At 41.3% G+C, this 26,385-nt stretch overlaps 1 protein-coding gene across 4 annotated transcripts in view; it reads right to left on the reverse strand.

Moving 5' to 3' along the window:
* NXPH2 (neurexophilin 2) overlaps positions 1-15,368 on the reverse strand; it is a 38,739-nt gene extending 23,371 nt beyond the window's left edge. For 3 of the 4 annotated variants that reach the window (XM_068949277.1, XM_068949276.1, XM_068949274.1), the window contains exon 1: positions 15,231-15,368. Coding sequence is in view for 1 of the 4 variants with exons in the window: in XM_068949273.1 (XP_068805374.1) it covers positions 15,231-15,323 (93 nt within the window). In the remaining 3 variants the exon portion in view is untranslated. The remainder of the gene's footprint in view (positions 1-15,230) is intronic. The other variant, XM_068949273.1, reaches the window with a different exon arrangement.
* Between the last annotated feature and the right edge of the window lie 11,017 nt (positions 15,369-26,385).

A 26,385-nucleotide genomic window follows, 5' to 3' on the forward strand; every position in this document is an offset into this window, starting at 1 on the left:
GACATAGGCCAGAACTGAAGTCAGAGGAAAGAAGTGAGGATTACTGTATGGTTTTACTGTGCAACTATGACTAAACAACCCAGTCTGCTCCTCTTTATTCTGGACCTCAACAAAAAAGCTTTTGCTTTTGTATGTTTGGCTGGGCAACAATGATTGAGATAAAAGCTGAAGGAAACCCCCTGTGGTTTACATTTGGACATTAAAGGGTTGATGCGTTTTGCTGTCACGTTGTTTTTAAATGCATGACACTGCACAGGTGTTCAGACTCCAAATCCTTTGCTAAATCTGTCATCTCTCTGCAGCTTGTCACTATGTCAGCTAACAAACTGAGGGCAGAATGAAGTTCCCGTATGGTAGAAAACTTAGTGCTTGACAATGGTTTATCATAATTTGTTTCCAAAGCTGAAAAATATCACCACACTTGATTAATTTTCAGGTGTTAAGTTATTCTGACGTTCACCTGTCTATCTAGAATTTCTCAATTTAATAATTATCTACAAATGCAGGTCACACACTAACAGATTACGGAAAACGCAAATCATTTTTGCAGGAAGAGAAGTTGTTGGTCTAACTCAAAGTCACCAAGAGAAGGAATACTATTACTTCTGCTATTAGCTTCCTCATCCTCAAGGAGCATTTCTGATGCCCTGGAAGCAAGATCGTTCTTTCCGACTCTGTAAAGCTATTCTCTGCAGCAATACTGGAAGGCCAAACTCAAGACCTACCCTTGCAAGTAAAGCTTAGATCTCTCTAAGGAGACTTGAAATGGATCACTGTGCCCTTCCAGCTTATTTTGATAAAAGCCTCGTAAATTGTAACTACTCCTTTGCAGATTATTTAAATTTTGGCTAGACGATTATTTAGCAATCAATCAGTGCTAAACAAAACCTGTCGTGGGATGAATCTGACCCTTGCACAACTAAGTGCAACTTACTCAAATCCCCTGAAGCTTTGATTCTATTTCCAACACAATCTTAACTATGAGTAGTGTAACAGAATTGAGTTAGGGATGCCCTGAGCAATCTCAACCCATACATGGCTCACAGGCCCAGACGGGTGGCATCCAAGTGTGCTCAGAGGGCTGGATGATGTCATTATGAGGGCATTCTCCATCATTCTGAAAGGTTCTGGAGTTTGGGGGACCTCCTCGATGACGAAAGAAAATATGTTGCACCCATTTTCAAAAAGGGCTAAGAACATTCTGGGAAGATTACAGGCTGTTTAACATCAGTGCAGTCCCTGGGGAAATCATGGAGCAGGACCTCTTTGAAGTCATTTCTGGGCACACGAAGATGGATGACTGCGAATAGCCAGCATAAGTTTTACCATGGATTTATGTGCTTGACCAAACTGATTGCTTTCTATGATCAAGAGGCTAGCTCTGTAGATGGGGAGAGAGCCGTAGATATCGAAAACCTTGCTAAAGTCCAGGTAGATGGCATCTCCCAAGTCTCCAAGTTGGGACACTACATCTAGACGAGTGGACTACCACTTGGGCAAAAAAACTGGCTCGACTGCTAAGCTCAGGAGGTAGCGGTTAATACTCTAACTGGAGGCCAGTAACAAGTGGGATGTCTTGTTTAATACCTTTATCAACGACCTAGAAGAGAAAGTTTGCTGGCAACAGCAAACAGGGGAGTGCAGTCAATATGCTCAAGGGCAAGGCCACCGTTAAGAGGCAAGCTAGAGGAATGGGTCAAAAGGGACCTCATGAAACTCAACAGGTCAAATGCACTCCTGCACCTGGGAAGGAAGAACCCTTTGCAGTGTATTGTGTTAATAAATCACAAAGATGGAAAAGGATTATTTGTGATCGACTGACTTAAATCTGTCATCCTACAGATGGATGTGGTATTGCAGATCCCATGGCTTCCAGGATTGAGACATACTGCAGAGAGGGCTCAATGAGTTGGTCCTAGAACTGAGACTGCCATCAGAAAATGAGCAGTCAGACCGAAAAATTACAGATTTGTATTCATGGACTTTAATAACTTATATCAATTATTTGCACTTATTTATGCTTTCTTAGAGAACATATGTAAATACACAGAACATTGATATACTATTACAGTAGTGTAATTTATAACATGAAAAAAAAATCTTAGGAATAGCTCTAATGCTTCTACTATTAAATCTTTGCTGAGGGGGATAAGACTATTAAACTACTCACCTCGCAAATAGTACTTAAAATTGACAAAGTACAGCCTAGCCAGGCTCTTCTCTATCTTATCCTCCAGAGTCAATAATTCTATACTTGGAATTTTCTCTGAAACGATTTGTGTTTCCATACAGTCTATATTTCAGATAAGCACGCACCTTGATGTTTCTGGCCAAACTGATGAATTTCTCCCACACGTTTATTCTTCTTCTTTCTGACTACTGCAAGAGAAAGTAGCAGCTTTGTCTAGCTCCTAATGGAAAGTTTATCTATTAAAAATCATGACTTGTATAAGAAACAGGTCAGAGTGCCAAGTAGGACTATTTTACAGACTACTCCAAATTGTATTTCTTTCAGGAACAGGAAATTTGAAGTGATACCAGGTTTATATCAACAGAACACCTGATGCTTTTCTACAGCATCTTCAAGAGAGGCTTTTGACATACGCTGACAGCTACCAAGGTTGCCACTGCTTGCAAAATGCGTCCCTCAGGAATTCATGCAATTTTGCTTTAATCAGAAATTAGGGACTGAACTTATTTAGGCATACAACCTGTTTATGTGCAATTCCTGGGGTCATTTTTCCTTTCAGCTAGTATAGTACTTACTCACTTCCAGGGCACGGATGTGTGTTCAGCCCTGCACATGAAGCAGACGACACTCCTGAAGCACTCGCAGTGAAAGGAAGGCGTTAGGAAGATTTGTAATGGCAAGTCACTAGATACAAGTTCGTTCTCCCCAAGCTCTGAGCTACCTAAACTGCAAAACTGTATCCATCCTACCTTTCGGTGTTGTGGTTGTTAACTTGCACAGAGCGCTAATCTAGTCACATGGTTCAGATCTTCAGGATATACACATAGGGTATATAGTGTCCTATTCTCATGGACTGAACAGAAACGTTGACTGCTGATGTCCTGAAAAACATCAGCTGCCTAGATAAAGTGTTCAGAGATGGATATGAAAGAATGATAGTGAATGCACTGCAGTTTGAAGTAGAAAAGACATTTCATTAATAGAACATGAAAGAATACACTGCAATGAAAGTAGAATATATTTAATTTCGATGGCTTCAGATGTGAGACTTATTTTCTTCAAAAGAAGAGGTGGTCAAGAAAATCATTCAGAATATTATGTCTTCCTTCTGACTCTAACCCATTTTCTTCCCCTGCAAAGTTGCCAAATTCTCTAACTATCCTATATGCTTAGATGCTACCTTTTAATACTAACAAGTTATGTTAATATAGATTCAGTCAGCATTTCAGAGATTTTTACATTAAGACATTCTGTGAAAACAAACAGGAAAGAAGAATGAAAACAAAAGAAAGAAGTCACTCCAAACATGCATGATCAGTAGAAAAGATCAGTAAAGAAAAGAGGCAAAACTTGATACGGCTCACAATGCTAACACTGTGGTTCTTTGAGGACGAGTTCCCCAGGTACTGGCCTAAATCCAGCCTAAAGCAAAATGTCTCAAGATTGATAAAAAAGACGACAGTTAGTGTAACAGGAAGGAATTAAGAAAGTTTTGTGCATAATATTAGGGAAAATCTGCTAAGCAGTAAGACACTGTCAGCTGTGAAACTTCCCAAGGCCTGTCACTAGGACCTTTTAAAACAAACTAAGGAAAAACACTAGGAAGCGTGCAGCAGGAGCAGCTCCAGAAGGTGTTGGATAGCTTTTCTTAGGTGTCTTCCTTCTAAAGGAAACAGCAAAAGAGTAGGGGGAGCTTGAGACACAGCAAGTCCAGTTTTTCACAGATTCATAACGCATGCCTTTGCCCTAAGCCGACAACCTCTAAAACCACACTGCAAGGCACATGGCCCATGCAGTCCTTATGTTTTAAGGATACAAATTCCCTTCAGTTTGCTTTGGAGCATGCCTCGTTCTGACTCACTGAGCAGCAAAGCCCCTGACCCACATACGAGCTCTGTCAGGATACCAGGCTAGATATTTCATCACCTCTTTCTCCTGAAGGAGCTAATCTAGCACGTGGTTTTCACATACCAGTGAGGTAGGACAGAAAAAGAGGAAAGAGTGGTGGTAACGACTCTTTTTCCACTTTTATTTTTTGATCTAGGGCCATCTTGCAGAAGCACTCCTCTGATGGATGTGAGAGGGAAGGCAATTTCCTTCTTTCACTGTATTTGAATGTACCTATCCCACTTCCAAAAGTGACTAAATTTGTAGTTATTCTCTCTCTTCTTCTGAGAGGTGAATCCAAATAGCTTCAAGAGCTGGGACTGAGTACCCTCCTGTACAGCATACCTAGATAAATAGGATACTGCCTTGGGAGATGAACAAGGGCTCACATTCCCTTAGCGTATTCTAATTGAAGACAACCACTGACTTATTTGCAAAGAGAGAATGGAGACATTATCATCTGTTTATTCAGTCCTTGAAAGCTGTTTTACTTTAGGATAAACAGCTCGCTTACCCTGAATTGCCTGCCAGTCTCAAGCCAAAGCAGGCATTCCTTGCAAACTCCAGGACAGCTCTGGTGTTTCTAAATAGAACAGATTTTAAGTTACTGCTTCTTTCTTCTCAGGACACACTTTGTTCTGTGTGGCGAGTTTTATGTATCCTGTTCTCAGGCCCTATATGCAAACTCCAGATGCTTAATCAAAGCTGTGACACACACAGCTTCTGCAGTGCCTTGCAGTGCCTCTCTATATTACTTACTGCCTGTCCACTCCTACACCCATAAACTCCAGGTACTGAGTCAAGAGGTTTATCATGCTACTAGCTATTCCTGAGCGGAAGGGATTTTGAATGTATCATTCTATGTAATGCAGCTATAAGTTTGTGCATAAAGGAGTACCTAAATAACGGCAGTATCTTTCTCCCCCCTTCCCCCCGACCACAACTTGCAGATTTAAAATATATATATATATGTACATTACTATTCTGTATTAGGATTAAGCCAAGACCTTTCCAAGTTTTTAAATTATATCTTTAAAAAGTGATCCTCCTCTCACACATGCATACCCCTGAAAACACGCAAAAACGTGAAAGGGAAAGTAATAATGTAGTATGTGGATGTCTGAAAAATCTGAATGAATTTCAGTTTTCCAGAAGTGTACAAAAATTACTGATCACATCTAGTTAAGATGTTATTCTCAAACTGAAGACATGAGCAAAAAAAGATTTACTTGTGCCATTACGATTATTATTTCTTTTCTGGTTGAGTATTCCAAAGAGAAGCCTGAACTAACTGAATGATACAGTAGCCCACATTCTCATTAAAGCCAAGGAAAGACTGAAGTGCCTGTTGTAGCCTCTGTATGTCTATAAAATAAGAACAAAAACCCTGAAGTGTAGCTACCCCAGGAAATTCCAGTGAGCTGCTGATCAGGATGCAGGCTGGTTTTGGTTTTCAGACTCATTTCTGTTTCCAATATTATTTTGGCCCATTTCCTAAGAAAATTAGGGTGTCTATGATTCTGTTGCCCATTTGACCAAATCTGACAGAGCTGGTGACCTCAAAGGTACATAGCTTCCTATTAATTAGTTGTCATAGAAGAGACAGGAACAGGGACATAGGGCGCATATTCACAGCAGAGTGGGCTTTATTACTACCTGCTCACAAAACAGTTTATCTCTATACTTGGCTGGCTACGCTGCAGAATGGTGCTATCACTGGTAAAGGAAAAGTCAGACAAAGTAACTACTGCTTTGCATTATAGGGACTACAAATTCAGTATTTAGATAGCACATTAAGTTGAACCTCTTCACAAGTTATCAGCTTGATGAACATCAATAAAAAATATATAGCAATTAATCTGAACTGGACAAGATAAACTGATCCATCAAAACCAATGTGACATAGCAAATATGTTATTTTAGTATTTTTTGTCATATTAATGTTGTTACTGCACCAAACAAATTATAACTTTTTCCACTGAAATTATACTGCAAACTCAGCAGAAGGCAATATTCCATAGAAAGGTATTCCTGATCACCACAAATACTAACTTAGCTATATTAGACTCATTCTTTCCCCAACTGTTCAACACTAAGTGACAGTACAGTAAGAACAGCAACACCAGATCCGAAGTGTAAGCAAACAGAGTAACAGATTCCTTCCGATATCCACAAGTTGCTGTTACTAAATAAAATGTTGAAGTTTAAGTTCTCTAGCCCAAGTAGTGTTAGGCTGTCCATTGCTGATAATACTTAGGTCATGCGCATCGGCCTAAAAGGATTAAGGGATAAATAGCATAAAACGGATCATATGAGGTATGCCATGTTTCTTTCACTCTTACGTCTAGAGGCATTTCATTCATTCTAAATGAAATGGTGCAAACTCAAAGATGAATTTTTCTGATCTGACATGAGAAATAACAGATTTTAGTTTTAAAAGCTAAGATAACGACACATAATCAAATATTTTGGCATTATTTCAAGCTGACTTCAGTCAGGTACCATGAACTGGATACTGAGTTTTAATAAGACTAAAGTAAGAGGAGGATAGAAAAGAGATGGCTGAGAATAGGTTTCCCACTGTTTAGTATTTGGAGGAAAAACATCAGCAGTGATTTCACCAGAACTGCTACAAAACAAAAGCTGGGTTTTGGGGGTCTTAAAAGCATAAACAAACAAAAAACCCTCCATGCCCCCAAAATGTTAATATGGGTATTGCAGTGGTGGTGCACCTTGCTGTATCTCCTGGTCCGGACCTACGTTTGCCACACGAGAGCTCACTGCCACGCCAAGACAGCCTTTCCAGGCAAAGGCGTCAGCCGGGAAGCAGCAGACACCGGAGCGCTAATGCAAGGGCTGCAAATTGCAGCGGTCCAGCTGGTGGATCAAATCGAGTCTGGCACACAGCCCCTGGTATGACCTATACGCTGCAGGATCTTTCCTACCTCGATAAGAGGTTTAACACCTACCGTCTTCTTGCCTCAGAAAGGAAAACAGCCTATAGGTGAAATCTCATCTATTTTAAAAGGAAGTATGTTGCAATTTAATTAGAGATTGTTGTATGTAAGTGTTTCAGTCCCCTATTAAAAATGAGGCTAACACCAGACAACTCTTCAGCAGTGCCACTGCGTCAGAGGTAACATTATCTACCATGAATCTTTCTGCAGAGCTGATTAGCATGTTGTTAGTTTAATGAGTGGAAAACAGCACAGGCTGTGGCTGCCTCATTGGTACACTGTTTGCTCACAAAGTGTGCGACTGGGCTCCTCTCATCCCTTCCCTTGCATTGCATCTCTCAGAAAACAACCCTTTACAACCCACCGGCTTGTGCTACCATGTTTGACTTCCAGATTGCACTTGGGTTGAACCTCGTGAGCCAAGGAGTACAGCGGAGTTAGCACATACTCATGTGGACCACAGCCTCATAATGCACCATGCCCTACTCTGTAAAGTAAATATATTATAATTATACTTATGACCTGAGATTCTATTAAACTATACTGCAAAGATATTCAGGATCTTTTAAAAATTATTTTCCTCCTTAAAATGTCACGAAAGGGTAGGGATAAAACTGTTTATGTCATTTGCATATCCTCTTTAGTATAAATTTCCTCAGTTTCTAAATACATGGCTCTGAGATAATTATACCCTCCACACAGTGTATTTTACTTTAACTACTACTCTCACTTACAGATTTTTCTTGTCTTTTGGACACTAAATGTCAAATTATCATGTTATTGCATTAGAAAGATAGATATATTGGAACCTGATCTAAGGGAAGCATGTGGTAGAGTACTAAAATTCAACTTGGAAAATATGTACAGCGTCACCTAAAGAGTAATGGGTTAATAACCATTAGCAGTAAGTCACGTTAATGACCACAGTGGGCATCTACTGGGCATGGTCATTCACCCTGGATGCAAACACATCACAGAAGTCAGCTGGTTCTCTGACAAGCTCATCCTTGCCTCAGTCTTTGTACCACGTATCCAGGGCTCGTAAACTAAGATTGCCCTGGAAGTGATGAAGAGAAACTCGCCCCCAGACTGCACTGTTTTGTTGGGTGGAGCCAGCCTTTGCTCCCCCACTTTCCCAAAATAATGATGGCACACGTGTAGCAAATCTTAGCTGCAAAGTACCACAAAGTCCAACTACAATGTACTACAAAGCTACTGTTATATAGCTGTTCCTGCACTACAGTCTCTGAAGACTAACTTAATTAGTAGAAGACAACTGCTTGGCATAATGAGAAATTTCAGTTTGGGAATACCTCAGATGCTTCAGGCCAGCAATGGTGGAGCAACATGCTCACTAGAAAACCCAACGGGGAGCAGCACTTCTAACTGCCCACGCACATGTACTGGACACCAGGAGCAATCAGCAGATGCCAGCAAGGAGAAGAGAGCCCGGGAAGGACTGTAATATGCCTATGTTCTTCTATGTTTTTCCCTACGAGGGAAAAAATTCAAGGTCCAGTATTTTACCAACCCAGGTTCCTCACCTCTTTCAAGGGATGAAAATAGCAACAGTACCCAGAACAGCTAATGTACATCTCCAGATTCTCACACGTGTACTTATGCAAATATAGACAGAGTCAGAGACCTCAAGTCTTCTTTCTTTGCTTTTCCCCCTACTGAGGGGCTGGTTGGAAAAATCCCTGTTCCAAATTCTCTACAGTGGGAAGAATAACGGCAGGAGGGACCCGTCTCTCACCACCAGAACCGCCTCTCATGCACAGAGCTGAGTATTCCTGTAGAACGAGATCTGTGACCTTGTCTCCCTCCTGCAGTAACCCCATGACCGCTCAGATTTGCTCCACCTGCCCACTCGTTTTTTTTACTTCCATCATTTTTCTCTTTCTCATAATCATCTCCGATTCCCAAAGCCTAGTCCCAGTGCTCCTTTTCTTCAGATCAGCCTCAAGCACACCTCTTCTCCATCAAAACTATAAAAACTATTACAACTACATAATAAAATAAACACAGAAGCATGCCTATCCATTGCTTTATATTCCTAGATAACGGCTATGGAAAGACGGAATTAAGGAGTTTATGGTGGTGATCTACGGTATTAGAAATACATGGTCATCACCAAAAACAAGCATTATAAAGTGAGGAAATTCTCAAATCAACACTGAACATAAACACAAGCCAAACATGCTGGATACGAAGATGCAGAATTGAGGCATCCTAAATAACCTTAACTCTGCATTATAATGACACTATAACTACTACTGGTCCCAGCACACAAAGATTGATTTTAGATACATCAGATTTTATTTTTTACTTCTCCCCATTCTCACTTTCTCATTTCCCTGCTATTAATAACTTCTATTACTAAGAACCATTTGGATCAAAGAGAAAATCTGATTTCAATAACTATATTTCTAAAGGCTCTTTACAAATAATTTCACTTTAAATTATAGTCAAGTTGTTCAAATTCTGTATTTACAGTAAGAGCTGTTGTTTCAGAGAGAACAGAGCATTGTACTAGCATCAAAAATCTCTGCTTTAAGGACAAAACTCCTTAGTCTTAATTGTGGCTCCATCTTCATAGCACTTTATTTCTTCTTTCACTCTTAATTTGCTTCCTTGTCTTTCCAGTCCTGAGACAACCTCTTTGTTAACCACAACTGAGCTTATAACCGGCGCAGAGCAGCAGCCCACACAGGGATTCCTTACAGGAAAGGAACTACGTTGCTTTCCAGGTCCTACCTCCAAATCTGAGTTCCTGTATGAGATTCGTTCAGAAACACATTGACCTGCCCCCTCGCCGTCTCTTGCTCACCAGGCACAAAGCGGATGCCTCCTGTATTTCCAGCACCCTGCTGCCCATCACGGTGAGAGGCCGCGTCAGGCACACGCAGTCTTGGAGCAGGTGAACCCGTGGGCTCCTGACTGCGCTCCGGGCTGGAGGGATATGGCTGCAAGAGGCAGGTTTCTCGGCCGCAGCCTTACGCTGAGGCCCCCATCACTTCACTAAATGCAAGGCTGTACCCCAGTTACGTGACTCAATGCGAATGCACGGCTTCATTGCACGTGTCTGCACAGATGCTGGCGCTTTTTCAGCGCTACGATGATACGGGAATAGCTGCTGAACCATAGTGAAGCGACAGATGAATGGGATGAATTCAAACAGAGTATATGAGAAAATCTGCAAATGTGAAGGGTTTAACTGGGGAAAAGGGATTCTAAGAGTGCTAAAAGTGATTATCATGAACTTAACTCTAGTGATAAAAAAATATTCTGCCAGAAGCAAGGGTAAACTGGTAACAATAATTGCCACCTACCTCAGGAAGCAGAGGAAGAGTCAGGGGAAGGTGGTGGGACTGATCAGCGCATCCAGATTTATCAATTTACCTTTTGGGCTCCACTGACCTTTCTGTTTCACTTCCCTATCAGTTTACCAGTAGGTAAAAGTACATATAGCACATATCTGATATGTAGATCTCAAAGTGCTTCACAAAGCACTATTAACATTTTGGGGGCATGGAGGGTTTTTTGTTTGTTTATGCTTTTAAGACCCCCAAAACCCAGCTTTTGTTTTGTAGCAGTTCTGGTGAAATCACTGCTGATGTTTTTCCTCCAAATACTAAACAGTGGGAAACCTATTCTCAGCCATCTCTTTTCTATCCTCCTCTTACTTTAGTCTTATTAAAACTCAGTATCCAGTTCATGGTACCTGACTGAAGTCAGCTTGAAATAATGCCAAAATATTTGATTATGTGTCGTTATCTGTCACGCTACAGGTTGAAAACTGAGACTTGGATTTTGCCTGCCTTGTGCGAGGGAAGGCCTGGGGTATCTTGGGATCTGGTAGACATCAGTCAGTCAGACTGCTGTGCAGCTTTTAAATAGGATCTGTAATGTCTGTGTCCTAATCAGCTTACCAATAAACTGTGAGAAATATCAGTTGTCCACCCCACAGGAGTAGGCCGAAAGATGTGACATAACTACAAGCTGAGTCTTGTGTTGCAGTTTGCCATGCTTCAGTAAATTGAACCCAGCTCCCACCCACCTTTATACAGACTTCTAATTCAGGACAATAAAAATCTCAGATGATGCTGAAACCAGCATTTGTTGAGCTGTCCTCAAACTGCTTTCGTTTCCTCAGGTTACCTGTATTACTGTATTACACCCAGAATAAGACGTAGGTTTACAATGCCTACAGCATCAAGAAAAACACCAAAATAAACCAAATGAGATGTTGGACCCAATGCCCTTCATGACACAGATATCACTGAATTCAGAGATGGAGCTTCATCTACACGCTCGAAGATGACTGGAGAGTCACATCTACCTTTTTGAAGCATTTAGAGCTTTACATGGTAGCTATTTCTGATTCTCACTATAAACGCATGTTAAACAGAGGAAGTTTGCCAGGCTGTGGAGATAAAATTGAAGTAGCCAGGAAGAAAACACCTCTGGTCCATGCCTTGTATAGTATACAGATTTTAAATGGAAAGGTAACTTTATCTCGATGTTCAAGCTATTTGTGCTCATGAAGCATTGTCTGGCACGACAGCATTCTAGAAATGTTATTTTCCACTAAAGTTTTTAAAAACGGTAAACTCCATTTTAACAAACTCTAAAAAATTTTGGATTGTCTGACAAATTAATTTCCATTACAGGTAAAAATTTCAGCCCTTCAGAAGTCCCAAACAAACCTAACTTTTCATTTAATCTCACTCTTATCAGATACTACAGCTCAATCCTGGTGCAGAAAATCCTAAAATAATACACTTTGTCTTTTTTCCAATCAGTTCACCTCTATATAAACACTCTTTGGAAAAAATGCAACCGCTGCTAAGTAGTTGTAAAATAACTGATTCTTCGGTTTACACCATGGCGACAACTCTGCCCAATAATAGTGTCAGAAATGAGTTACTTAATAGAAATGCTGACAAAACTTCAGTTATAGGCACTAGAAAATGCTGTTGCAATCCTCTTTTAATTTCATACTGTAAAGATGTAGAAATAAACAAGTAGTTGAGGTGCTTGGTTAACCTACAGGCACCGCGCGCGAGTATTTGCCTGTGATTACACCTAGCCAAGACAAAGAGTAAGCACTGGCCAGCTTCTGTAGCTAAAGCAGGCTTGACTTCTTGATTCAAAACCAATGTACAGCCTTCCTGCACATTGGCTTTTTTTGACCTTTTTTCCTCTCTCTCTTTTTTAAAAGGAAAGGGACAAACCTCACACATTTTAAAGAGCCATATGAGTTATTTTTAAACAATGTTGTGAAATGTGACATTTTAAAGGGGCAAAGTAATGAAATTAAAACAAAATCCTGAAAACCGACTTTTTTTTTTACAACAAAATTTCTTTAAAATGACAAATAATTTTCCCAGGGAAGTGGCAAAAGCCCTTCTCTTAAGGTATTCAAAGGCAGACTTAATAAAACACCAGAAGGCATATTATAACCTACATACATATGGCCTAATAACCTAATACTTTAGTCTTTTCAATTTCCAATATGTAGAACTCCATTATTTATAAAGAAATAATTAATAGGGCATTGAGCAATTATATGACAATTGAAAGGCTTACTGAAAATTTAATAAAGAGTCTCTAACACAATAATAAAACATAACAATTTTCCATCTTGCTACCAATAAGAGCCCAGACATACTAATAGTGCACTGCAAATTATTGTTTCGATATATATTGACAGTATAGGATAAAGTGACTTCTAACCTGAAGACATTTACATAGAAGCAAGTTAGTACATTAGCATATATCCTTACTGTTTAACACGCCCAAGTATACACAGCAGTTTAAGAAATATGTATGTGCTTACATTGCATGCACAGTGGTATCCCATCTATCAGATAAAAAGGGTAATCCAGGAAAGTATTATAAAAAATATATATACTCCATGAAGAAAGTCGTGAACATTAACTTCTGATCAAGTGATCATTGGATCTAGCATATAAACAATCATCTAATACTCCTTTCAGAAATCTGCCACGCTATTTAGTGCCTCCTCAAATTTGCGAAGTTTTACTTGTGTTCACCGAACATCTCCGTGTCGTTAAAGGGTGGGTATGTACAACACACTTTATTTGAAAAGACAAGCAAGAGCTTGAATTTAAGTCTAATGAAAAAGTACTAATTTCATTAAAACATAGCACACAGTTGCCAAAAATATGTGCGTTTTTAACATCTCTTGTTTTCATAACAGATGAAGAACACACTGCCGGTAGGAGGGCTCGATGATGGAATTTCTGGGTTACGAGACTGTTGCTGTATTGCAACTGGGAAAGTCATAATTTTTTTCTTTGTTGGCTGAAACGCTGAGCCTTTCACACTGTATTAACATTAACCAAAGATCAATGTGGTTAAAAGAGTCATGAATTAATATCACCAACGCCTGCCTGCTGAAGCTACTCATTATATTCCAGGAAGACACCAGTCATTCAAAATCCTGGCCAGAGAACAAAGGATAGCACAGAGGCTTGTACTCCACACGCAGACACCAGCGCCAAGTATGTGCAAACTCCACTTACAATAAATTGCAACTAACCTACAGTTAAACAGATGTTCTGGTAATAGTATGGTAAAGTGCATTTACACAACTTTTTAGTAATAGATTAGTGTTACAAGGTAGACCTAAAATACCACTAAACCCTAAAACACTCTCATTCGGCTTTAATCTATTATTTAACTATTTTGTTATAAGCTATAAAACGAATTGGCTCCAGAACTCGGCTGCTTGGGACATAAAGGGCGCAGAAAATCAAAGACTCCCTTGTGAGTGAAACGCCACATCCATCCAAAAACCTGCACCGACTAGGTCTGATTTTTGTTCTATTCTCTAGACAGCAACTTTGCTTCCCCAGTCAGCACGCGCTCAAACCATATTTAAGACCACAGAAAGGGAGTTCACTACAGCATCCGTAAAGCACCACGCAGGGAGACCGATCCCTGTTGGGCCAAGTTTTACTCAATCCCCTTGACACCGGTTTACCGCCCGCAAAAGGGCGCGTGTTGCGGGTGCTTGCAGGCGGGAGGAAGGAGCGTTTGTATTTGGTGCTTTTTTTTTTTTTTTTTTTTTTTGCTCAGCAACTTTGTAATCCGGTTACCGCTCGCCGCTGGCATCCCTAGCCCCGGTGGTGCGCTGCTCAGCTGGAAACCGCGCGCGGCGAGCAGGGGAAGAACATAAACAGCCCTTTTATCGCCCAAAAGCGGAGCGGCTGCGAGAGAAACGCGGGCCTTATCGCCGGGCTGCAGCTCGCTACTTCGCTGCGACGATAAAAGTGCTCGAGCAAGGGGGGGGGGGGGGGGGAAGGAAAAAAAGGCATTACAAGCCAAGCACAATCCAGAAACGGATTAGAATTTGACATAAGCTTCCTCAAAAACTAATCAATCAACTCGCGCTGGAATACGAGGCTCCAGCTCTTACAGAGGGCGTTTAATCCCGTCAGGGTTTATTACACGCTCCCTGTCGGCTACAGGGACAAACTTCCAGCTACCAGGCAGCCAGGCAAGGGGGAGGCATAACTTTGGCAGCAGGGATGCGGGGCCGTTAGGCGGGCAGCTAACAACCTCCTGGAGAAAGGGGGAGGGGGGGGGAATAACAACAAATTTTGGAAATACTACGATAACAATGCTTTTTAAAGCGCCGACTGCCAAACTCTTTGTAAATATCTTTTTTTTTCGCGCCCCCCCCCCCCGGCGGATTTAGTGTCTGGCCGCGTAGCGAAACCTTCCCGTAGGGGAAGGTTTTTCCCGCGTGCAAAACCAGACAGCTTTGCCAGCCCAAACGAGCACGCCAAAAAAAACCAAAAAAAAAAAAAACCCCAACCAAAAAAAACCCAAACCCAACCAAACAAAAAAAAAGCGCACACAGCCCCGCTTAAAAATAAACAAATAAAACAGCGGAGTACAGATGCGTGGGGCTGTGCAAGGCTAGGAGCCGATTCGGGGCAGGCTGCGACGATTTTCCTCTCCCCCTCGGCGGCAGGGAGCGGGGCCGGCCGCACCGTCCGCCCTCCACAGCCGCCGCGAGCGACGACTTTCCCGCCAAGTTGCCCCAAAACTCTCAAGGGCGGCGGGTGCCGCCGGGGTTGCCGCTCCCGAGCCGCCCCTTCCCCCCCCGTCCAACCACCACCACCCCGGCTGCCCCTCGGTGCCCCGGCGCCGTCACTCACCAGGCGCAGGAGGCTCTGCAGCACCACGAGCGGCAGCGGCACCATCCTGCCCGCCCTCCACGCCGCGGCTGCCCCGCCGCGGCTGCCGCGCATCGCCGACGAGCCGGCCCCAGCCCCAGCCTCGGCCCCGGCGGTGAGGCGGGAGGGCGGGCGGCGGCGCCCCCCGCGGGCTCCCCTCAGTGCCCGCCGCGGCGGCGGCCGGCCCCCGCCTGCCCGCGGCGCCGCATGGCGCGGGGGGGGGGGGGGCGGAGGGGGTGGGAAGGGAAGGAAACGCGGGCCGGGCCGGGCCGAAGTGGGTTGGGTTGGGCACTGAGAGGCGCCCGCCGCCCTTCGCGGCAAGTTTAAAGGCGCGGCGGAGCGGCGGCCCCTCCTCCGGCCCGCGGACCCCCCCCCTCCGCCCGCCGCCGCTCCGCGCAAAATGGCGCCGCCGGGCGGCGGGAGCGGGTGGTGGCGCCGCGCGGGGCGGAGGCGGCGGCCGCCTCCCACCCGCGCCGCGGCGCCGACTGAGGCGTCTTTTACCCCCTCTCTTCGCGTGGGTCGTTTTCCGTGCACAGCCGGGTTACGCCGTGGTCCCGCTCCGTTAGCGGCCGCCCCTGCCTCGGCCGGACCCGCTTCCCGCCTCCAGGTGGGAGCAGCCGCGCCGGGCGCCGCGTCGCCTCGACGACGCGAGGTGAGGGGGCACCGGGCGGCCGCCTGTCTGTCTGCCCGTCCGCCCGTCCGTCTGTCCGTCCCCGCGCCACGCAGCACGCTGCCGCGAGGCCTTGCCCGGCGGGCGAGGGCGTGAGGGCGGTGGCAGCCCCCCGCTGCTGGAGGGAGCCCGCCGGCGGCTGCGGTGGGGTTTGGGCCCAGCGCAGGGTAACGGGGAGCCCGCGGGGCCGCGAGGCGACGGGGACGTGCGCCGGGAGCCGCCGCGGGCTGGGGAGACCCTCGGGGAAGAAAGTCTGAGGCTGTCCTCGTTTCGTGGGGCGAACGGCCGAACCGCGTTTTCGAGGCTGGCCTTGACCTTTCCCCCCCCACCTTGCTTTGCAGCCACAGCGTTGACGAGTTACGCGGTCACCTTGCAAGGAGAAACGAAGTCGGAAGCGCGCGGCTGGCGCGCTCCAGAGGCGAGCGGTGCTTCCCGGCGGCGGAGGGACGACCCGGTGCCTGGGCCTTCTGCCCGGCACGGCCCTGAGGTGCTAGCACCCGTATCCTTGATGGATGCTCCCGTTTCCAGTTGTGTTTTGCTCATCTGCAATTCGCGTGTGATGCCGTACGCAAGAGCTCGCTGCCACCGGCCTGAAGTTGAGATGCTCGTTTCAGTTTTCAAACCCTGCCTCTCGTTTCGCAGATGAGTTTCCTCCTAGCGCTCCGTTGCCCCGTCTAATCTCATTACTACGCCTGTGTTCGGGTTATGTTTTGACTACCCGTGTGTTTTAAACTCCTAAAACCCTTGCCGGTGCGAACAGCTTTGCAAGCCCCTTTTTCAGACTCGGGAGAAGCCGTATTTTTGGCAGATAAGGTTTGCAATTATTTAGTTGTCGTATCCCAGTGGTTCCGTTACTAGGTTTCTCACAAAATCTGTCATGTGGGTGCGATCTAGCCCCAAATCCCATTCTTTCGTTTGAGGTCAGAAAATATGCTTTATTTATAACAAAGGAAAGTACCTGTAAACCAAAGAACTCTAAAATAGGCTCACTTGAATCAGCCTCGAAAGAAGATTCAGAGAAATACCCGAAACAGCGATGCTCACTGAGCCAATATATTATAACATAATCCACACGGATAATTTTTATAGCAGTGTTTACAAGTTCTTTTTAATTGTTTGTTTTAGTGTTCTCCAATGTGTTGTGCCACCATATGTTTTTTAAATTTTTTTAATATAGACTAATCAGCATAAACTATGTTAAAACTTACCTATCAGAGTTTAAATCCCAAAGCTGTTTTCACATCCTGAATATAAAATAAATAATAGGCTCTATGCAAATGGTTGAGATCTAAAAGTGATGTTTTTTATGGTACTGGAATTATATTTATGCAAAGGTAAATAAGTCAATTATTAACTTGGCTTAACCGTAAGGAACTGCTCTGTTTAGTTCAGCGAGGCTCTTACATCGAACATCCTATGCAGTGATGAGCCCGGTGCGTAAGAGTTTACTAATCTAGAGTTTACTAAACTAATCTAGCACAGGAGGAGTGATCCAATCTCACTTCCCTGTAATAAATGGAAACATCGTGAGCGCTATCTGCTGCTTAAAAGTAGTACTACCTGCAAGTATAGTGCAAAGATTTTATTTCCTCATGACGAATCACATTATGCAGTAGGGTGAAAAGAACGTTATGCAATTAGTTAGAATTATGTAGACTAAATTCGGATGAAGTATTTAGATAGATCTTTTTCAAAATGAAAAGCTGTGCTCTATAAATTCAAGGAAAGCTGAATTTCTGTAATTGGCTTTTAATGGAACAACAGTGTTTAAACTAAAGTACTCCAGTTCTATCCTATTAAATACAAACAGACTCAATTTAAATGACATTGACTATGTCACACAAGCTATCGGAAGCTGGTCTTAAATCATACTTTTTCCAGATTAGCTAGCAGTAAATGTTTGTAAAACTCTTTGAAGATGAAAAGCACCGTGCACAGTAAGTGATAAGTATTATTGTTATTTGTATTACTTCCCAGAAAATTCACAGTGGTGTCGGATAAGAATAGAATGTAAGGCCTGAGCTTTGCCTTCCCATGCTTCGGTGTCTTAGCATGATCTTCAAATGTTATTTAAATGGGGGAGTGAGAATTTTCTGGTCTAATTTTAAGGCACATTAGTAAATAGTTGATTCATCTCAGGAAATAACAGTTGTATGCTGCAGTGCATAATCCTGCTCTCTCTAGAAATGGATCGATGATCCAGCTGTGGGATAACTAAAGTAAGATCTCAGAGTCCTGCTAAACCGTCTTAGGTGTTACAATACAGTGAAAAGTACGCGATTAACAAAGGATTTTTAAAGTGCAAAGTCAATAGTAGTTTTTACTCCTTTATCAAGTAACTTGTAAGCACAAACAAGTAAAAGATTTATTTAACCTTGAACCAGTCTGTCATTCAACCGCAGTTCAGTTCTCAAATCTTGGGTTCTCTGGGCTAATTTAAAACACCAACTTCAGCCTTGACTCTTCTTAGTTTTAAGACTCCTGCTCACTCTGCTTCCAAATATTAGGAAGACAGGACTGGAAAGAGCTATTTCTGTCTTGCGGTCCGTCTCCCCTGATTGCAGACAGTGAGGTATGGAACTTTTTAGAAACTTTTCAAGCTCCATCTTAAAATTAGTGAGTTTAGGAGTGTGGGAGTGCCAGTGCTGCATGAGGAAGTTGTTCCAAAAATTCACTCATCTGGCATTTGAAAACCTTCTTCTAACTTCTACTTTCCAGATTCACTGTATTTGATATCCAGTTTTACACCCATTTGCCCTTTTGATGACACTGCACTTTATCTTAACTGACTCTTCTTCCTCTCTCTGACGATGTTTACCCTGACAAATTTATAAGGTGCAGACAGATACCCTCTCAAACTTTATTAATTACATGAGCTAGGCAATTTAAATCTCTCTCAGACAATAGGCTTCTCTTTCCACTATCCTTCTAATTAAAGCTTTTCTTTTGTCTATGTCCATTGGAATTAATCTCTCCTGAACATGGATGAGCATTGAAATTTAGGTTCTTAATAAAGCCTCGTGTAACATCCTTAATGCTTCATCTATCTCTACTGGAAATATATCCTCTGATACGTGTTGTTATTTTATTTTCCTTTTCGAGAATATGCTCTATTTATGACTCAGGTCTGTCTTCTTTTCTTTGCTATAGCTATTAACTTCCACCTTCTAGCAGAATTCTTCTTGTGGTCTCTGAAGTACACGACTAGCCGTTTTATACAGTTATATTTCCTTCATTTCTGTTGTCCCAGTTGTTCCAATATGATATCCAGATCCTTGATACTACTGACTACCTACCAATTCTGTGTCAGAAGCATATTTCAATAGCAAAGCCCTAAATTTTACTCCAAAATTACTTATTAATTTATTGAATAATAGTGGACCCAAGCTCAGTCCTTGACAAACTCCATTTGAAGTCTCCCTCCAAACCCATATTTTAATCTCGAGTACAACCTGTTAAACCATACTTCACCCTCTTTACAACTTTTTCCTAATCACCTTCTCCAGCATATCTAATTATTTCCAATGTGACATCCAATCACTTTTTGACTGAAGTCCTGATAGATGACTCTATTTCATTTGTCTGGAAAATTAGTAACCTAATCAAAGACAGGCAATGAAATATTTATCATCTTTGAATGATCTGCATTTCTAAAAAAAACCCCAATTTTATCCCATTTTCTATTTTCCCCTTGTTTCCAGGCCTTTATTTTTTCCTTCAGATTACTTTCAGCAGCTTTGCATGTTGGTGAAGCTCATGTTTGCTGATACTGTGTTTCTCTTCCTTTCCACATTCTTAAGGGTAAGGATTGCGTTTGCTGTTCTGTCATATATACTATACCTGGTGTATACAGATTTATTACAAGTCTTTGCTACCTGACTTGCAATTTCACGTGTTAGTTATTTCAGAATTCTGGGATGAAGATTGCCTGCCACCGCTTTCCTATCTAAGCTTGTCTGAACATATCAACTGTGGGAGTTTTGGTTTTACCATGGATAACTTCCATTTCCATTTTCTCCAGCCATTTGTATTAGCTGTCTAAATTTTGCCCTAATAATCAGAAGCTTCACTTGTATCAAACTTCAGCAGAAGATTCATTTTGGGGCACAGCTAGACTATCTTTAGTTCTTTTCTTCGTTCTAAAGAGAGAGTGTCCTGTTTTGTTTTTTTTTCTTCTTTATATATTCTTTTATGAGGCTGAAGAATCTTGTGTACTTTTTTTGCTTGAATTTTTATAATTCTCACTTTATTACACTTTCTGACATCTAATAGACACATTAGCTTTGATTATCAATCCTTTTTGGTGTTTTTTGTAATCTGTGCTTATCTTTAATATTAGGTTGATGTTTTTTTATCCAGTTGAGACTAGAACACTTGACACTGAGGCACTGAGAACCTTAGCCGCAAACCTGTTTTTATTTATCCATCCATTTAATTTGAACTATGTAAAGCTTTTTCTAAATCATTGCAAGTTGATTTTCTGTGATTGGCTTCTCTAGTTAGACTAGCTACACACAAAACAAACTAGGCCTGTATCAGCCTCCCATTTTTTTGTACTTCAGTGCCTCTTTGGTTTCTTCCAGTCCCACGCAGGAATATTAGCAGCATTTTTACCCCAAGCAGGGCTTGGCAAGTTGACATATTCTGTATCAGTCCTCCTGTTCCCCACAATTCGTGCATTGCCATCAGAATATTTGAGTTTGTTCTCTGACTATATATAATGTATTTCATATCATTTTTAAATCTTAATTTTATCATTTATTTCTCTCCTGCTGTATCAACAGTAGCACTTCCTCTTTGCTGTTCATCCTTCAGATTTTTATTTATTCATTGTTCCCGTTTATCTGAGGTGCTCAGTTGTCTTGAAGTTATCTGTTAACTGGGCTTGAAGCAGAGGTTGCCCTTCCACTGTGATTTTATATCAAGTTTATTTGGGTTACACATTTTTTTTCAGTGAAGCTAGCATACTGGGTTTCTCTGCAGTGACTAGTCTAAATAGAGAATAAGAGACTGCTACTGCTACTTACTACAGCTCCTTTAACTCATGGAGTCTGTGCTGCAGCGCTGTCAAATTCTAGTTCGGATCCTCACAGGAGTTCATTACGCATTCAGATTTAAAGCGTGGTATTGGAAGGGAATGAGTAACCACTGTATGGAGCTATTTTTTCCCTTCTCCCTTTTACTTATTTTTTCAGCTTGAGAACCATTTGAAAGAAACTGTAAATCACCAGTAACGTTAAACTTTTTTTGAAATGCTACAATTTGCATATATTCAAAGGAGTTCAAAAATCAAGCAAGTGAGGAGTAATACAGTTTACCTGAGGGCAGATCTGTAAGTGAATAAAAAGACACCTCCAGATCAAATTCTATGGACAAATAAAACCTTTTGATGAAACAAAACTTGCCGAAGATCTGCTGATGCTGCTTTAAGATTGGTGAAAGCAGGTCACTAATTAAAACTGAGAGGTATGCAGTAAAGGTAATCAATACATTTTAAACCTTTTTATGAGCATGAAAGAATGAATAAAAAGGGACATCCAGGAAATTAGTAATCGTTAGTCAAAGTCTAATGCCAAGCAAAATATCGGAGTGACTATTAAAGGAATTGATACTAAAGGGCCTAGAAGACAATTTGATGACTAATCTTCCTCCTCTTATAAAGATTAGATCAAACAGCATTTTTTCTGATTACATCGTTATTCCCATTAATAATGCTATTTCATTATGTGAGGAAGGATTTGCAAGAAGTCAGAGTAATGGTCACAAGAAATGCATGCTATTATTTGTGTTTTATGTTTTATATTTATGAATTTAGGTATTTAGTTTTGCGAATCTAAGGCGTTTAGATTTGAGTAGTTCCGATTCAGGAAGGTGCTGCAGCCCATATTGAAGTCCTGTTTGGGAAAGCATTTCAGCAGCTGCCCAACTTTATTGACGTCAGTCAGATAGAAACATCTTGAACAGAGAAGCTTTCCTGAACTGGAGCCATGTGAATAACTGTGTCAGGTGAAACAAGTAATCTATTGAAACTAGTATATCGCCCACAGTAGTTATATGTGTTCCTGTGTCAAAGTCCACGGGATATTTGAAGCAGTTTTGATTCTGATTTAATAAATTGTTTTAGAGCTGGTAAAGAGCTGATTAATTAAGACTGCTCAAGTTCTGAACATTTTTTATTTTAAAATCTACTAGATAAACTGTATGTACTAGAATATTTAAACTTTGTAAGCTATGGCTAGGTATGTATAAAACAGGCATATAGAAAAGATTTTGCAAGATATGATAATGAGAAGAAGTAATTATGAAAATTCCATTATGAAAATTCCATTTTAAAGGAAAAGGAGTTATCCGTACTGGGTAGAAAGAGCTATTAAATAAAAGTGCTTTTAGAAGTTATACTAACTAGAGTCATTGCAATACTGAATATTCACATAGAGGTATCATAGCATTTGAGGGCAGTGTACCTGCATTGCTAAGTAATACTCTTAGTTTTTTCCAACCTTCAGAATAGTTCATATGTTTTCCTCATCGTAAATCGTAAAGGATATATTCTTTCACTAGTTAATTTCTTGCAGGGAACATTTTCTAATATAAAGTGGATCCCTTGTGCGAGATTAATTTGTGCTGCAGCTACCCTATTTACTGGTAGGCTTCTTTGTTCTTGTGTATGCTTTCTCTTTTATTTGATGGAAGTGTTAGTTCCAAATAGCCTTCCCTTTTCCTCTGATTCACATCGTAGGCAGCATGCCACTCGATGATACGTCTTTGCGGGAGAGTTCGTGGCTCTGTTATGTCACTTACCTTGTTTCTCCCCCTCCTACTTTCAGTCCATCTCTATGTCTTGTTTGTGCATGGACAGGTTAGATACTCCTTTCTTTGCGGAGCAGACAGAAGTCTTCACCTTGCTCTTTCTGTAGCTGTAATACGGAAAGCCAATTAAGCTTTCATTTACCCCAGAAGCGTGCAAACTCACAGGAAGTATTTTACTAGCATGGAATGTAAAAATTACCTGCTAGGTTTGGCTGTGAAAATCAGGAAGATACTTTAATCTGACTTGTTCTTTACTGATTCCTCCTGGGCTTACACTTTTCTTGTATCATACATCTTTACAGTTTATCAAAACCAATGCTAAATACGTTGATGTTTTAGATGTGGGAAAAATATATTGAAATAATATGAAAGTTGAGACACAAACTGACAAAAGTGAGGAAAAAGGCTGACTGTGACCCTGCTGCTGATTCACACGTAGGGAGAAAAAAAAGCAAATTGTCCGCTTGTAACTGAATAGAAGAACGTTACTGGAGTGTTATGAATCGCTGCCCTAGAACCATTCATTATTGACGTACAATTTATTGCGCGCTTGACATCTGTGTGCTTTTAGAGGCCTGAATATCACATGCATGTTTTGGGCATTTATCTTTAAAATTTGCTCACTGGCATAGCCTAATGCAGTAACGTAGCTCTGATCTCAGCAATAGCATTGTAAATTGAGAAGTCAGTTAAATATATCACATTTATAAGAGTGTAACTGAGTGCAGAACTTGCTTGCTTATATCCAGGTAGCTGCCAAAGGGATGTTAGCCATAAAATGCCCCAGCATATTTGAGCTGACTGTATACACTATAAAGCTATAAAAGGTAAAGATCAAATCCAGTGCGTTTTGTTTTCTCCTCAGTCCAGTCCCCTTCAAGTTGCTGAGAACAAAGAGGACTAGGGCTGTTAGGGACTCACCCTAAAAAACTAATTCCAAAATTATCATGACGAGACGCCCCGTGATTGGGTTTTATGTGGCAGGGGAGGGGGAATAGTAGGTATGTCCGTTGTCTCCTGTCATACAGCCGCAGATTCACCAAATGGTTGGGGTTGGCAGGAACCTCTGGAGATTTTCTGGTCCAGCCTCCTGCCCAGGCAAGGTCAGCTAGAGCAGGTTGCCCAGGACCATGTCCAGTCGGGGTCTGAATATCTCCAAGGATGGAGACTCCGCAACCTCTCGGGGCAACCTATTCCAGTGTTTGCCCACCCTCCCAATAAAAATGTTTATTTCTTATGTTTCACAGTCTTTTTCCTCTTCCATGGCTTACAGAGCCATAGACAGGGAATGGGGGAACAAATAAATACGGGTGGAGGCAACAGATTAGGACCATCATGACACTAATATGCAGCCCCCCCCCCTTACTAATTGCTGCCCCATGCTGCATGCTAGATGGTGCCCCATTTTTCTAACTTTAAATAAAATAATTTATCACACAAATGATATTTCTGCATTTAATTAAGTTTCACATTCCCTTAGTGAACTTCTTGTCTCTCAGAAATATTTAGAAGTTTATTTCCTGCTCTTTTGTTATCCCCTGTGGATCTAAAACAGTTCTCATCTGCAACGTATGTGAGTATTGCTTTATTCCGAAGAGCTCACTTGGATGAAGTCTTATAGCTGTACCTGTTTATATGTGGTTTGATGTTCTATAAATGTCTGTGGCATACATCCTAATCAATTCCATTTGGTAGACTAGCACTACAGATGCATAACAAAGTAATATTCAGGCAGTTTTAGGCTTACACAGGTTTTAGAATTCTTCAGTTTTAGCACATACAGAGATGTGAGTGAGTACTTTAGTGATTTCAAAATGAAATTCCTTTACAAAGTCCTGTAATTATTATTTAAAAAATGAAGCTGAAAAACGTACGGGTCAGTCTTATCATTACTTTCTACCTTTCTAGGTGTAAAATCTGCCGTTCTGCGTTGATCTGGATATAAATGACAACAGAAATCACAGGCTACTGGAAAATGCAAAGTATGCCGGATGACTGACAGTTTCTGGAAGCAATATGTAGCTTGAAACAAATGCTAAAGACAAACTAGTGTCTTGCTGATTGAATCTACTTCTAAAGCAGTTCCCTTTCAAGTGTTGCGTACACTACTTAAAGAGTCAGGAGCCTCAACTGCTGAACAGGAATGTTGGCAGAATTGGCCAATCAGTGAAAAAGGAAATGAGAAACAGGAGAGAAAATGAAAAGAGAGTTGAGAAGAAGTTCTAAAATTGTTTTCTTTTTGAAGGGTTTTTTTTCGCATATGAGAGTTTTAAATTTTTTAGCTGTTTTTTTTCCACAGAATATGAATAAGCTGTGTCATGGTTTGTGTTTGAACCAGCAGACAAAATAAGAAAGTCTGCATTATGAATAAATGATTTGCTGTGTAATTCTGCTAAGAAAAACTCTTTTAACATTATAAATAAAAGCCACTGAGCTGTGCTAAAATTAAAATGATCCTTAATTGTGATTTGAGAGATTAGAATTTGCTATTGCATTCATCTAGTATTGAAAAAATAAAGCGATCAGTGCATGGTTCCAAATCCACTTCCCTTTCACTCTTATTACAGTTCTAAGTCCTAATCTCTAATATAGAACAGATACAAATTTTTTACATCAACTTTGATGTGGAGAGTGATAATAAATCTTTGTACCACATACATGATTACTAAGTGTCAAGGTTAACTTTGGATAGTTCTAAAAGACAACCCAAGTATTTTTAATGTTTTTAGGGCTTAAGCTAGTCAGGGATATAAAGAACTCTGATATGGTAACATGCCCAGGTAAACTTGTTCACAGCTAGAGAAAAGAAGTATCTTTTGTCTTTGTAAGGAGATCGTATGTGGTTTTCTAAAAGATAATTTTTCTGGCCAGATTGACCCAAAATAGATTTCTCCTTATTTACATCTCTTTTTCAATATAAGCAGTGACTTGAAGTACTGTTAAGACATTGTAATCTGCTTCTGCTTTATTGTTTATCAGCAATTGTCAGATTTCATTACTCTGTTCATCCGCTGCATGTGATTCTTTGGTAAATTGTACCCAAGCTAGACCAAAACACGTTTCACAGTGGTCCTTTGGTACCTTATAAAATAAAATTCTTCATGAAACTTCCTGAACGCTCATTATGTTATCAGAACAATTATAGCAGCTTGACAAATAGTATAGCTGGCTAGGCTATGTACGTAATTGGTCATTTCTGAAAATAGAACAAAATCTTTCAAGATTGATTTTCTTTATCTTCCACAGTGCCAAAGCTGTCATTCATGAGCCTTTTCTTCTGTCTGAGGGAAACCTGGAATCATTCTAGGTTTGCTCCTTGTGTTTCTAGCTGTTAATGACAATCCAGCGTGCACTGTGGAAGAGTCAGTGTTTCACAGGCACTGTCTGCCAGCTTGTCGTTAGACAGCTGAGGTGAAGAGTAAGCATAATACGTTCTACTGATTTCCTATACTCTACGCTACAGTTACAAGATCAAAGAATTAACGTCAGTAATGCAGCCTTGCTGCTGCTAAATTTGGTGTAGCTGTTATAGACCGTTGCAGCTTGCAGTTAGTTACACATTCATCCATGAGCAGAAACTTCTAAAAATCCTTTTTTTACTTCACAAAGCAAAACTTTTCTTTAACAATAAATATCAAAATTTGCAATGTAAATGAT

Source organism: Struthio camelus, chromosome 6, assembly GCF_040807025.1.
Source record: "Struthio camelus isolate bStrCam1 chromosome 6, bStrCam1.hap1, whole genome shotgun sequence".
Taxonomy (NCBI): Eukaryota; Metazoa; Chordata; class Aves; order Struthioniformes; family Struthionidae; genus Struthio; species Struthio camelus.